Genomic DNA, 14,676 nt, shown 5'->3' on the forward strand with positions numbered 1-14,676 from the left:
CATTACAGCAAATCTAACTTTGAGTGCCAGAAAAAAAATGACCAAATTCTAGCACAAAAAAGAAAGTATTTTGTGTTTAAAAATACCAACCCTTGTGGCTAGAAGATTGAGTTCTGCATCACATAAAACTGAAAGAGAATCCATCAGACCCTTGTCAAAATTGACAAGAGATGAAAGTTGTAGGACATCAAAATGTACAGCTGTGCAACAACAATACAGTCATCACAATACATCATGTGTGAAGGCCAGGGAAGGCTTACCTACCAAAAAGGGAAAAAGAGAAAAGGCAGCAAAACAAGAGGTTCATGTTTTCTTCAAAAGATGTTCTCAGGAAGAAAAGCAATACAGGTATTACAGTACTGTTACAATAACTGTAACAGTGAGAACTACTTTCCTACTAGAAGAGAAAAATTTTTCGTCACTTGGGTAACATCAAAGGTAGTAAAATACCTTCTGGTATGTCTCAAACATACTATGTAGAAGGAGCTATGCAGGTCAGAGTCTGAAGGGGTATGTGCAATGCTGACTAGGCTCCTCTCTGAACAAATTAGAGGGCCATTATGGAGTACAGAGGAGAAAAGGAGATACCCTGTCTGAAAGCTTGAGTTCACACCAGTACAGAAATGCTCTGCTGTTAGTCACTGGCATTGTTAGTAGTGCTGATAGATAAGATTTTTTTTCACCCAGAGCACAAACAGTCTCTGTCATTATTCACTTCCCTGGACTTTTGCAGCAACAGCTGCTATGGTTAAAAATGAAGGTCTGAACTAGAGAAAAGAAAGCTCGCGCAGGCTGGGATTCGACCACTGACCACTTCTGATCTTAAATTATTTGGCTTTGCAACAGTGAGACTACAGAGAGATTATCAGCTGAAGATAACTGATGTAACAGCTAACCCATAAAATTAACTGACTGACAGACCCCATGTGAGGCCTGATTTAGTAAGATTTGACTGAATGCTTACATTAGTAGCAAGAACGTCTAGAGCTTTGCTGACAGGACTAAGCCTAATTCATATTTTATCAGGTCATATACCAACAGCTGACTGACTCACCTTAGATTAAATTTCCCTACTGACAGGTTATGCCATAGCTGGATTTCTCAGAATTTTATCTGTAATTCCCTGGAGTAGCTGGTAGCTGCCATTTTTAAGAGTGTCTTATCAAAGAAACAGATTTGATGAAATGGCTTTCTATAACCCTGGCTTAGAGACCACTGAATAATAAATCAAGGAATTTGAAAATAAGCTCTTAAAAGCCAAGATAGCCAAAATACAATTAATCTCTCTAACAAAGTATTACTTTCTTCTTAACCACATATATTATGCCTACATATTCTAGTTGCATCTTAGAACTAAGTAAAACAAAAAGTATAGAGGAACTTTTCAACAGCATGATAAATCCAGCATAATGATGAACTTTGCACTACAGTGAAACAAAGCTGAAACCACAGAAATTATATCTCCTAATAACTGTGGCTGCATTATGAAATGCTTAAACACAAAAAATGTTAGGGTGCCAGTAGACATACACTGCTCAAGCTTTAAGATAAACACATTTCTAGCTTGAAATCTGAATATTTCTCATTAGCACATAGTAAATACACGAGCTGTTCCAAGCTGTCTGCCATAGTAGTTGAAATACTCTAAAGCTGAGCCTGGCAACAGGAACAGCATAAATTAGGAAACCAGTTTTTTCTTCATTTCTTTTAGAGAAGCACTGAAGTACCACTTCAATTCCAGTGCAATTCTTTCCAGTCAGACATAAGAGGGCACTTAAAGTGAGAAAGGAAAGCGACAAAAGCCCACAGCATATTGGACTTGCAAATTTAAAACTAGAGAAACAACTTAAATTACTGCTGTTATTTGGGGGCAGGCAGTATGAATTTACATAACCAACGCTAACTTTGGGCTTCTTGTTTTTCAAATTCAAACATTTGAAGAATAACAGTGAGGATGTACATTCTTAGATCTATTACATCTAAAGAACATCAAGTAACAATAACCAAGTAACAAAGCACCCAATGAGTAATCTCGATCTGACAGGCAACTCAGAGCTGGCAAAGAAGTTCATGTCAGAGCGAATATAAAGATTTAACAGAGCCAAGTCTACTTAGGGCAGATTTCTCCGTGACGCAGGATAAACCAGAATCCTTTGCTAGAGGAATGAGGGCAGGGGAAGGTATCTGCTAGGATACTGAATGGACCCCCAAGAGCCACCATGAAAGATAAGCATATATAAACCTTTTCAATATTTTTCAAGGAACTTCGCAGTTCTTTTTTTCTAAAAATAAAGAGTGGTTTGAAACATCTTTGCAAGATCTGCATGTCATTTGCTTTGGCAAATGTATTACAGGAACAGTGTAACTGTTTGAATTTTAAGTGTCAAAAACATAGGAAGATTTAGGTACATATAAGTGCAATGAAATCAAAGCACCTAAACGAATGGAAGCACTCAACAAGCTTACTGAGTATGCCACATCAAGCCCCTTTAGGTCTTCTGTATGATTAAAATTCAGAGTAGTATTGTACACAAATGAATTATGAAACAAAAAGTAAGCACAGAAACCTTACTTCTGCCTCACAGTAACACTTAATAGGAAGCACACAGTTACTAAATAAAATATCGATTATGAAAGTTTCATAGGGGATAACAAGTTCTCCTTTTTTCCCTCCCATTCTGCCTCCTCAATAGGAAAGGCAGAATCCAGGTAATTTGTATGATATTAGCTATCTTCATAAGTAACTGAAATATGCATTAATTTAACCTTAACACACCTGCATTTGGTGTATTCGTGTATGGTTTAGCTTGAAATTCTCAGAATAGCAACTCTGTGGTTGAGGGCAACTGGTAGAATACAGTTGCTACAAGGTCACACATAACGTGGATAACACCAAGAAACTGAAAGTCATCTTTGGTCTTCTAATTATCCTGTTTCTTCTCACAAGCAACATGAGACATCTACCCTGACACCCATTCTGGATGAAGTATAGAAATACAGCATACCATTCAGGATTTGGATCATATATGAACGTGAGCATGATTTTTGTTAAAAAGCCAATTGTTTAGCTAAGGGAAACAAATATTGACTAAATTGATGCAACATTAGTATTATTGTCAGGTTTTTTTAGTAAATAATTCTTCCACTCATTTTAAAACAAGATGACAAGCTACATAAATTGGTAAGGCAAATAATTTATAGACAGAAAATTTTATGAAGCAGGTTGCCTACAAACACATATATTCCTACCTGACTTGGCTGACTGCTGAGGGCACGTTCCCAAACATGATGAATGCAATCAACTGTTCCTTTATTTCAATTTTGTAATAGAATGGGGGAAGAGGAGCAGGAAAGGCAAGCTGCAGTTCCTTACGGTTACAATTAAAATCTACAATGCATTAAGCCAATTAAACCACTATATCTCACTGAAGTGGCAAGGGTTGACATACAGCCTTTAACTAATGTTCACATACCCATATATATATAAATATATACTATTTTTTTTTTCTTTCTTCCTGCTGGAGAAGCCAGGAGTTTGAAGCCTTTAGGTACATTTAATGTGGGTACATAATGATCTGGGGAAAACTTAAGGCTAATAATCAAAATCTGAATAACACCCAGTGTTACCTCAGCGCTCAAACGACCACCAGGACACCGACAAGGCCGGCGAAGGCAGCCGCTGCGCGCTCACACCTCACCTGCCGGCTCAGGCCTCCCTCTCTGCCCTGACCCTACACCCCGCCTGCCCCGCGGCGCAAAAGCCCCACAGCTAAGAGGCGCCAGAGACAACTGGCTGGGAAACCGCGGGGACTGCCCGACAGGCGACAATCGCCAGCAGGTCACGGCGCCGCCACAGCCCCGCCCTCCGCGACCGCCCTGGTCTCCCCAAAGCGCATGCGCGGAGCGGGCCCACTGCATTCGGGGCGGGCTGACGTTCGGGCAGGCCTCGATTGCAGCGCGGGGCTTAGCCAAGCTGGAGCACATCGTGAGGCGATCCCGCGTCCCCCCGGGACGGAGGAGGTGTTCCAGGCTGGTTACCTGGCGGAGGGTCCCGCGGTGCAGGGCCCGGATCAAGCCACTCGGTGTCGCCATGGCAAAGGCGGGAAGGGTGGTTGGGGGGGGGAAGGGAAACAGGGTGGAAACGCGGAAGGGTCAGCACATGCGCTCAGCAGCGCAGTCGCCGGAGCCCAGAATGCGCACGCGCAGACCCGGGGTGGCAGCTTGAGAGCGCGGCCTGCCGGGGTTGGGGGTGTGGAAGTGGAGGGAGCCATCACGTGACAGTCGCGCACTGAGGAGGGCGGTTGGGGCGTGCGGGGGTGGTGGCCGTTGCGGGTCGGCGGTTGCTGGGGCCTGGCAGGCATGTCTTGCACGTGCTGCGAACGCCAGTGCGTCCTCTCCTCTCTTTAATGTGTCCTGCCTCATCTGCAGGTTGCCCTTGATAGTGCCCCTCTCAGCAGTGTGTTCCCGCTGCCCCTGGCAACCTTGGAGGGCTCCCTGACCCCTGCTCCCCTGAGGATGGCTCACCATGGCCGTGACACCTTTTCTGCCAGAGGTCCACAGACTGGGCCCCTGCTCGAATACACTTGCCTCTGCACGTGTCAGGTCTCCGGTCAAGTAAATCCCCACAGAAAACCTCTCTCTGCCCCAAATCTGCCCTGCTTTGTCCCGAATGATACAGCCAAAGCAGCTCTCATCATCTTTCATCTCTGGCACTGTGCAACCCCAAATCCAGTTGTTGTGCCTGTGTTGCTCCTGGTTTGCTAGATAACAGAGTCAAAAAAATAAGTAACACTGAAATTATAAATGAGACTTAACATGCTCTTGCAAATGTTCTACCTCAGGGGTGGGAGTAGTTACATCTATACAGTCCTAAAATTACATTTGGCCCTTTGAAGGCAACCTTGAGGCTGATGTGGCTCCTGGTGAAAATGAGTTTGACACTCCTGTTCTACCCCAACCCTTCATGATATCTCTTTTGGGAAGGGTGCTGGGTTTCTCCCCAGTTAACTTTTACCAAGTTCAATTCCTAGGCTGGGAAGCCACAGGATGTTTGTTACCAACGTTCAGAGGATGTGAACTGTGTCTCATCTGCAGGGCTGGAAACATCTGGGGCAGAGACTGTGGGAATCTGCTTCTTCAGAATTTGGGAAAACAGACCAGCTATCAGGAAAGATGGTGCAGTTGTAGTTCTGTTATCAGTGGCACTATGTAGCTTAAGGGTGATTATTTCCAGTTGCAAACTCAGTACCGAGCAAGATTAGTCCAAACCCCATCACTGAGGATATTACCATAGAATGTTCCTAACTGTGAAATCATGGAGTAATTTTCATGGCTAAAAATACTCTTAAGTTTACATAATTGTTTGTTTATTTGCACTTTGCATTGGTTAATAACAATTTTTACATTTTAAAATTGTGCTTACTACCTTGGAGCCTAATCTTAATTTAGTTCCCCAGACTCTACTATAATACAAACTGTAAAAAGTCTACTTTGCACAGTCAATAAAAACTTTAACTTGAACCCAGAAATTGTGCATATATGTTTTCAGTTCTTTGCATCATCACTATAGATATTGCTTATAGTTTGAGCTGAAATCTTCTGTGTAATAATAGTCACCTTTGTTTGACGTTTTTGTTCAGTGTTATGTTTCAGCAAAAATGTGTCATCCATTTTTGAGAACATAACTAGGAAAAATTGCATGGAGCTGCTTGAATTATAGGAGACATCAGAGAAGAAGCTGAAAAATGGAAAATCCAGGTGATATTTTTTTAGATTTTCTGGTCCTAAGCCCCAAAAATATTGGACAAGAGCCTGTGGCTGCTCCCGTAACATGAGGCTGAAGACGTGCTTTGAGTGGAGTGTTAGTCAACAAGCCTGATAGTGGGAGGGATGCACAGATGCCTTGGCCTCTGTCTCACAACTAGAATTGTTCTGTGTTGGAGATTAATTGGAGCAGGTAGAGCTGTCATAAACTAACTTGATGAAGAGGGGGATGCTGAAGTGGCAAATGGGGTATAAGCTTATCTTCAAAAAGTTGTAAAGAAAATGAAGATAATGCGATAAGGAAATGCTAAGGCAATTTTTCAGTTGTAAAGAATTTAAAACCAAATGCTTTTCCAGTATGTAATTATCAAGGAGAAAGCTTTCGACATATACTAAATATAAATGTTATGATGTTATTATGAATAGGTAAGTCAGACATTGGTTTCAGGCAAAATGACGAAGAAAAATCTATGTAGGATTCAGTGTTAAAAGACTGAAGAATGAAGTTATAGTTAATGCTACTTAAAAAGTCTTAGTGTTCATTTTCAAGGTTATTAGAGTTAATAAATGGAATTGGTTATTGAGTTAATAAATGGAATACGGTTACCAGTAATTTGGAAATAGTTACTGACTAATTTATGTTTGAATGTGCCCCTGACACAAATATTGACAGACATGTAAATAATACTAAAAATTGGGTGAATCACTCATACCACTCTGATAATAGGAGTGTAATAAAACAAAGTATGTTTTAAAATCAAGTTGGAACCAAAGTAAAAACTTAAATTTGTGTTTGGTTTTGGTTTTTTGTTTGTTTTTAGTTAACCAGAACGGGGCCTGAATTATTACTTTGTAGTCTTTGTTGAACCCAAACTCAAGCTGAACAAAAAGAACAAAATCAACACAATACTTAGAATAGCTCTTCAACACAAGAGGAGCCCACTAATATGACAGAAATCTAGCAGGAGTGGAAGAATAAGCACAAGGTATTTGTGGTGCAGGCAGTGAGGGAGACTGGTGCGAATGTGTGAGGAGGGTGAGAAGAGGTATAGGTTGGCTTTGAGAATCTCAGAGAAGACAAGACAGCTTGCATCCTGAGAGATGGCCCAGTTAGGGGAGGAGAAAGATTCACTGCTCATATTTATTGTCCTCTGAAATCTCACACTGCTGCCAAAACTCTTCTGACCTTTCACATGTGTGATTCCTGGACACTTTTCCCCTACCCATATTGCCCCTACACGCATTGTGAATCCATTCAAGGCTGTTGAGATGTGCAGAATTTGTTACTGAGCCCAAATTACGAAAATACCACCAACAGGTGAAGATGAACCAGAACTCAGTCAAAATATCACTAGTGCAATTCTCCATTTTTAATACTACCAAACTGACTGTTGACTTAGAAACAAGAGTTCTAGACCATATCTTTCAGATGACTGTGTGTCTCCCGGGACACAGTGATTCTGCAAAAGATCTAGAGTTTGTGTTGGAAAATCAACTCTCTTTGATAGTGTAGATGTGTTGCTGAAACGGTCAACTAAGTGATCTTTAGTACCAGTCAGTAAATACGAAGTCCACTTTGGGTTTCCATGCTTAAAAAGACATATTGAAAAATCAAGGAAAAAAACTACAGATAATAGCTATAAAATTATTTAAGAGAAGACTTAGGCATATGCTCAAATAAATTAGTAGTGAAAATGCAGGATAGTGCTAGGACCAGAATGGAAAGTTTGTGGTTCTTTTTTTCAAGGTAGAAAGACCTCTCTAGCTGGGCTACAGCCCGCAAAGCTTCTATTTTCACGAAGCCTTTAAGAGTCCGTGCTTTACACAGGACCCATTCTTGGCTGGTCTACAGTGTGAATGGGGTCCAGGGAATTAATTAATTAGGGATGTGTAGAGAGATTTTATGCACAGCCTCTTTGTCTTATTTAATATAGAAATTACAAGTTGTTTGGTGGGTGTGGCAACAGATTGTAAAAAGGAAGAATGGTTAAAGGAGTGGAATAAATTTTGAAACCCCAGCTTTATTCCTTACCGCTGTCAAAAATCATAGGTACTAAAACATTTTGTGTTGCTCACCTGAAAATGTAGGGCAGATTTGCAGAAATTCTGTGCACTCCTATCTAAAGGCTATTTTTTTCTACTATGCTTCTAATGTACTATATGCTAAAAACATGAAACAACCTAAAATATCAGGACCTATGTCTATTAATTTAACACATAAAATTTATCTTTTATGCTTAATGTATGTATGCTTTAGCTCCCATCTTTAAAACAGAGTAAGAGGTATTCAAGTCAGCATTGTCAAAATAATTTCACTAATACTCTAGAATAATTCATATTCTCTGATAAAAGTGAGAAATAATGACGTAGAAGGAAATAAGTGATTTTCTGTTTACTTGACGGTTTATGACGGAAAAATCTTACGGTAAGAAAGTTTTAGGATACTATTTTGAATAAAAAATATTTTTTTTAAATGAACAATAATCAGTGAAGCAAGACCCTGGCAGAAAAATAGTGTGCAATCATATAGCTATCAAATAGCTATAGACCTATCATAATATTTATACAGGAAAAGGGAGGGAATCAAATGGAAATCAAATCACAGAGTTGATGCTGTCATTTCTTAATTTCTGAGATCATGCCTTTTTAATGTAGCTTGGAGGAGGGGTAATTGCAATTAAAATTGATTTTGTTATTTGCTACAGTATTGCTCAGGTACTGTCTAAAACTGTCTAAACCAGGATCCCTCTGTGCCATGCGTTGCTCAAGCACACACCAGGTGACTGCCACTGTTCCAAACAGCTCATAGTCTAAGCACACAAAATGGACACAGGTCAAAGAGTCTATGACACATGGCGTGATAAATTAATTTGCAGAAATTGCCGTGTACATATTGTGACTCCCATGTTACTGCTGTCATCAGCAAGGTACTACCTGAATGAAAGAGCAGGAAAGGGAGATTTAGGCAAAGTCTAGAGAAGGCAAAGAGAGAGACCAGGTAGGGTGGGATCTGAAGAATGCGCAGTAGGAGGAGAAGTTGCAACAAGCAAACAAAAAGCACAGGAAAGAGTCCAGCCGACCACTTCATGTTATCATGCAGAAAGAACTTCACTTGAGATGTGTAGGTTGGCATAGTTTAAAAGCACATCTTTGAAATTCTTGGGAGCCTAGAGGTTAGCAGCAAGACTGAGTGAAGAGGGTGAATCAATTACTCTTACCTGTTTCATTTTACACATGCTATGGAAGAATCTTTGGCCATTTTTATACATCTGTTCAGTGCAGCTTTGGCAGAATAGTAATTTGAAAGCTCTGAAGATCTGGCAGAGAGTATGAAGTGGTGTTGTATTATCTTTTGTACACTGAAGCTGTTGATAGTATAATAGCATTGCGGAGAGCTATATCCTGTGAAGTTCATGGAAAAACACTGTACTGGTAGCCACTCAGAAATAAAAACACCTAGAATCTTCTGAAATCTGTAAACCTTTTCTCCCCATAACATGTTGGGAGAAAAGAAATCTTTCCTACATGTTCTTTTGTATTATCATCAGTTATGGTGACTGTGTTCTTTACATTCATTTTGAATCTGCGTTTCCTGTCATGAGCAGATTAAAAACAGAAGAGAGTGGAGTGAAAGTTTTCTATTGCAAACATCTGTGTCTGAAAAAGGATTGTATTTCCATGTCCTGGAACATCAAGGGGAAACGCTTGCCCTCCCCAGACACACACCTTTGGTTTGCAGCAATAAGTAGTTTATAGACGAGGTTGCTTTACTACAGTAAATAGAAAACCCAATTCTGCTGTTATTTCCAGTAGTTAATCCAGTCTGGGTGTCTGAGGAGACCTTCGATCATTGTTCCCAGCAGAGAGCTATCTTATTCTTTATCTCTAAAATGGTTAACATATTTTGGAGTGTAACATAACCAATGCTTTTAATAAATCCTGTCTTTTGTATCTGAAATTGTTTTATATTGCAAATATTGCTGTCCAGATAAGTGTTCTTAAGGACTGTAAGTACAAATGGAGAATGGACATACTTAGCCTCTCTGAGTTACACGAAATCCACAGACAGAAAAAAAATTGTTATGTCAACGGACTTCACAAAGAAAAAAATTAATGCTGAAGTATCATCCATATCTGTCTGTTTTTAAAGAACACAAGGCTAGAAAAGGAGAGAAAAGATGCAAGAAGCACTGGGGGGCAGATATACAGTACTTTCTCATACTTTCTGATATTCTTACAGGAATTTAGCCCTGGAAAGAAGGAATTTGTTTATTTAGATGCCGCCTTGAGACTTTCCTATCTCCTACACAAATGTCCTCCTCCTAAAACTTCAATATACTAATATGCATCAGTGCAAATACCACCCAAAATGTGTTTCACTAGATTAATGTATTGTCTCACCCCACTGTACCGGAAGATCTGTTGTTGTATGTAAAACGGGAACAAATCTGGGAAACAGTTTGATAAAATAATCATCTGGACTGGTTCTTCAGTCATAATTTTCTTGGGCACCAAGGAGGCTTTTGCTGTTTTGCTGGTATGCAACAGTGATTCTCCTTTTCTGAAAGAGAAACATGTCTTCAAGTAACAGTCCACGGGCTAGAATTTTACTTTGGGCAACATTATTAGTGAGGATAGTATTCTCTCTCCTAATAATTTCTCTCATCTTCCAAACCTCCTTCAAGTATGGTGATACCTGTGGTGATAACTGATGGTGATACCTGTGAATATAAAGACTCTTAAGACTGCAAATATCATAACTAGAATTAATGGAAAAATGAATAAAAATTTAAAGTTTTAAACAAGAATAACAAAGTTAAGTAAGAAAAATCTCATAAGAAAACAGATCTGCAAAATTTTGAAATGGTTAGAAATTCACAGTCTGAACCCCTGCTTTGTAATACCACTTGTTCAAATTAGCAAGAGAACCTCACAGCTGCCTTTTTTTTTTTTTTTTTTTTTTTTTTGCAATAGCAATTAGCATGACATATCTCGTGCTTTCTCTAGAGGATATATTGCAGTGTGAACATTTTCCTGTGACTTACATGTCTGGCTAAGGTTCTCAGAAGAGACACTACAAAAAATAATGAAGTGAATCCTGGACCTGCTTCTTGGAATAAGGAACTTAAAGAGATGAGAGTAGGGTACAGAGAGATCTGCTTGCTTAATTTACATTTAATTTACATTTAAATTGGGGGTCATTAGGCACCAGACACTTTTGAAAAGGCATTGATGTAAAACCTATCATATATTTTTAGAAATTGTTCCAGTTCCTACCTATTTGCATTTGTCTAATTTCAATTTCCAGTTTTAGATTGTATAGCCTTATTGCCTTTTAAGCTATCTTTTACTTTCAGCAATCCTCCCTTACAATCAGAATTGGGTTTTTTGTTTGTCTGTTTGTTTTTTCTGTTTAAGAAATGGCATAGACTGATTTTTTTCAAAACTGTCATCATAAAATAGGCTTTACACATTTTAAATTACAATTGTAGCTTCTTAATCTTTTCAGTTTTTGAAGCTCTTCTGTTCAGGGTAGGAACCAAAATGTGCCACAATACTACTGCAATACTTGGTATCATTTATTTGCTCCTACTCAACCATCTGCTAAAAAAAAAAATAGAAATGTAGCTAAGAAAGTTCACAGATGATTCACAGATTGATTGAACAATAAATAACATTTATATATCTGAGAACAGTGTTAGCTGCTGCACTGCACTGAGAGCTCACATTCTTTCTGTGTGATCTCTGCCTACCATTTTCAGTCTCAGTGGTTTCCACAGTCCCCCAATTTGTACGAGTGACTTACGTTTTCTTTTGTTTCCAGGTGTGTGACCTTACATTTATGTGTGTTCAGACACATTGCTTGAATGATTTCCCCTTCCTACCAAACAACCCAGCTGTGTATAACTAGCTGTTTCTCAATACTGTTCATAATTCCACCAAGCTGTGCATCATCTGCAAACTTTACTAGCACTTCTTTCATATTTTCTTCTATGTGGCTAATAAAAATACTAATTGCTAAACTGAGATCAGAGGCTTAACACCTGTTGAACCGGTAATGATTTAACATCCATTTAATGTATACTTCAATATACGGTTCACAGATCTTTTCATGTTAATTTAAAAAATAAGACTATCACAAAGTACCAAAATAAACACTTTAGGAAAATGTAGATATGGCACACCCAAGTGTATATCTAGATACTAGAAAGATTGAATTACATAAAATGCAGAGTTGTTATTATTATCTCTAAAAAAATCACTCACATGTGTTAATATAATATTAAACAACACTCCTGAATAATATATTCAATGTTTTGGTTTGGTTTGGTTTTTTTTGTTTGTTTGTTTACTATTTATACACACATTCATGGCTATTCTCTGACTACTGTGTTCCCACCCAGGGAATGCAGAACACCTATGGTTTATGGATATGTTGACTGGATTTGAAGCTGCTTTGTTTCACCAGAGCAATGAAATTTGCTGAAATAGACTCAAGCACCCTTCACTTTTTGCACTCAAAATTCCTGCTGATTTCTCACATCACGCCATTAATTGCACGCTCCCTTTGTTTGCATCGCTTTAGTCTGGCATTATCCTGTGAATGTACGAAATTCCCCAGGCTCACACAATCATGCTCCCCTTGTATGCCAAGCTGGCACTTAATTCAGGCAGTGACCAGCTGCTCCAAGCATCAGGTTGGTTGGAGGTGACAGCAACACCTTCCTGCTCTGCTACCCGCTTTTCTTACGCCACACACTTGGAGAGCCAAGGCCAGCCACCGGTGTGGAGGGAGCGAGGGAATTGCATGGGCACAAGCTCTGCCTGGGTGGCACCACCAAGCAGCATTGGTCCATGTTTCCAGTTCTTCTGGCCTCTTGGTGATGGCGACAATGACTGATGAGCTCTCCACAGCTTTTCCCTGACCCCTCTGCCTCCACTCCTCACCTTTCCTCCATCTCATGGCAGAAGTGTCCCTGTGCCTTCTCCTTTGGGTAGCAAAATATGATGTTGCCCACATTGCATACAAGCCTGGAGCCAGCCCTCTGCACATGTCCACTTCCCTCTCCACCACTGCTCTGGGAAGGGTGCTCTTGGCTTCCCCTTCAGCACAGAAAATGAACATGCTGCCTTCCACCTCCCTCTCAGCTTATCTGTAAAGATGGTGTGGCACAATAGGTGCTTTCCTCCCAGATGCTTCGTATGAATGGCCATACTTGCTGTTATTTTTTTTAACTAAAAGTTGTTTTGTTGTTGTTGTTGTTGTTTCCCACACCCCCATGCAGAATTCTTCCTTTTGGACTGGCCACCATCATCCATTGTTCTCCATGAAACAGAAACTGCCATTGCCCTCGAGGGAGATGGTGGCTGCCTATACTGTAAGGCATCATAAAACACAGACCCCGTTGGGAACAATAGGGACAAACCTCCTCAACATGGCCACCAGCTGAGGCCTGCCCCTGCTCTCTGCCCATCCAGAGCACTGGGGAGCAGCAGCCATGTTGAGGGGAGGCGGTGGTCCACCAAGCAGCCTCTGGGCTCTGCCTGCGGGGAAACAAGATTACATGTAACAGGAGAAATACCCAAAGGAAACAAACTTAATTACAAGAAGCAAGTGAAATAAAGTCTTCATGTGAAGTTGCAACAAGTTCCATTTACGTGGGAGCTAGCAAAGGTTTTAGGCTGTTTTGAAGGGGAAGTTAAAGTCCTTTTTGCTGCTCCCTCCCACTGATGCCTCAATTCCCCCTTAAATAATAAGAAAATAAAATTATTATTTGACAGTTTTAATAAGAAACAATTTTTGACAGAGAATAATGAGCATTTAATCTGTGAGGATGTGATATTTTTCCACCCTTCCTTTTCACTGTGCAGCCTCCTGCCTCATGGGTCACCAGAGCTTGTATTCGTTTTACCAAGATAAGAGACAAAGAGAGGTCTAATAATGGGTGGTCCGTTTTTTTAAATGTCTGATTTTTAATGTCCGAGCAAATTAAGATATTCAAATGCATCTTCGAAATAACTGGAAAACTTGTTTTGTAATCAAACCATACATATTGTACTATATGGGAGAGTACACTGTATTTTTCCTAGAGAGTAAAGAATAATCAATAAAACATGCCTGAGTTTGAAAATTCACCCTTGACTGTAGAGTCTTTAATTGCCTCTAAAACACACATTAAACGATAAAAAATATTGTAAAAGATGATAAATTCAAGGCCATCCGTCATCAATAATTTTGCACAAGCCATACTGTTGGAATATTGTGATTATTTTTGAAAACAAGCATTGTGATTCAATGAAATAAATGGGCAGGATCTTACTTAATAGGAATTTAAACCATTCAGGTAACTGAAATAATAATTAGCATATTTTACCATATCAAACTGTAATCTATTAAAATCCCACATACATAAGCCTCCAGATCTCCATACTTTTACATTTATTATTGTAACAGTCATCTGCTGCCATTGTTCTTCATAGCAGAAAACTTCCTCTTGAGCAGAAATCTTAACCCTGCCACAGAGTGACACTAAAAACTTTATAATTATGCCTACAGCTGTTTCAGTGGCTTTGAACTTGGATTGATAAAGTTGATCCTTAAAGAGTCAGTGTATTCTCTCTTCTGTTCAGAGTAGGGACCATAATTACTCTGGAAGTAACGATTCATCCAGAACAATGAAATGGCATTCTCAGTTGAGACACTGAGCTACTGGTATTACACACCTAATTATGTGAGTTTGGGAGCTGAGAGGCAGATTTTTGGTTTTGAATAGTCCATAAATACCACTCAGGGTGCTAGGCATGCTTGTTGCCTTCCACACCGGCTAAATGAGGGAACACCCTGTGTTTAGTAATAACTTACACAATGGAGGGTACTGCCTGAAGTAAACATTGAATGCAGGGTCAGAGAAT

The 14,676-nt window shown here is 39.7% G+C and overlaps 1 protein-coding gene across 5 annotated transcripts in view; it reads right to left on the minus strand.

Annotated features, from left to right (window-relative positions):
* The window catches only part of WARS2 (tryptophanyl tRNA synthetase 2, mitochondrial), a 42,524-nt gene extending 38,234 nt beyond the window's left edge, over positions 1 to 4,290 (minus strand). Inside the window, exon 1 of one of the 5 annotated variants that reach the window (XM_005506257.3) lies at positions 4,039 to 4,290. In XM_005506257.3, coding sequence (XP_005506314.1) covers positions 4,039 to 4,092 — 54 coding nt within the window. In that variant the 5' untranslated portion in view covers positions 4,093 to 4,290. Of the gene's footprint in view, positions 1 to 3,249; positions 3,890 to 4,038 lie in introns of those variants that run through there. The other 4 variants (XM_065077921.1, XM_021292639.2, XM_021292640.2 and 1 more) reach the window with 4 other exon arrangements.
* Positions 4,291 to 14,676: the final 10,386 nt, after the last annotated feature.

This window comes from Columba livia, chromosome 1 (assembly GCF_036013475.1).
Source record: "Columba livia isolate bColLiv1 breed racing homer chromosome 1, bColLiv1.pat.W.v2, whole genome shotgun sequence".
NCBI lineage: Eukaryota > Metazoa > Chordata > Aves > Columbiformes > Columbidae > Columba > Columba livia.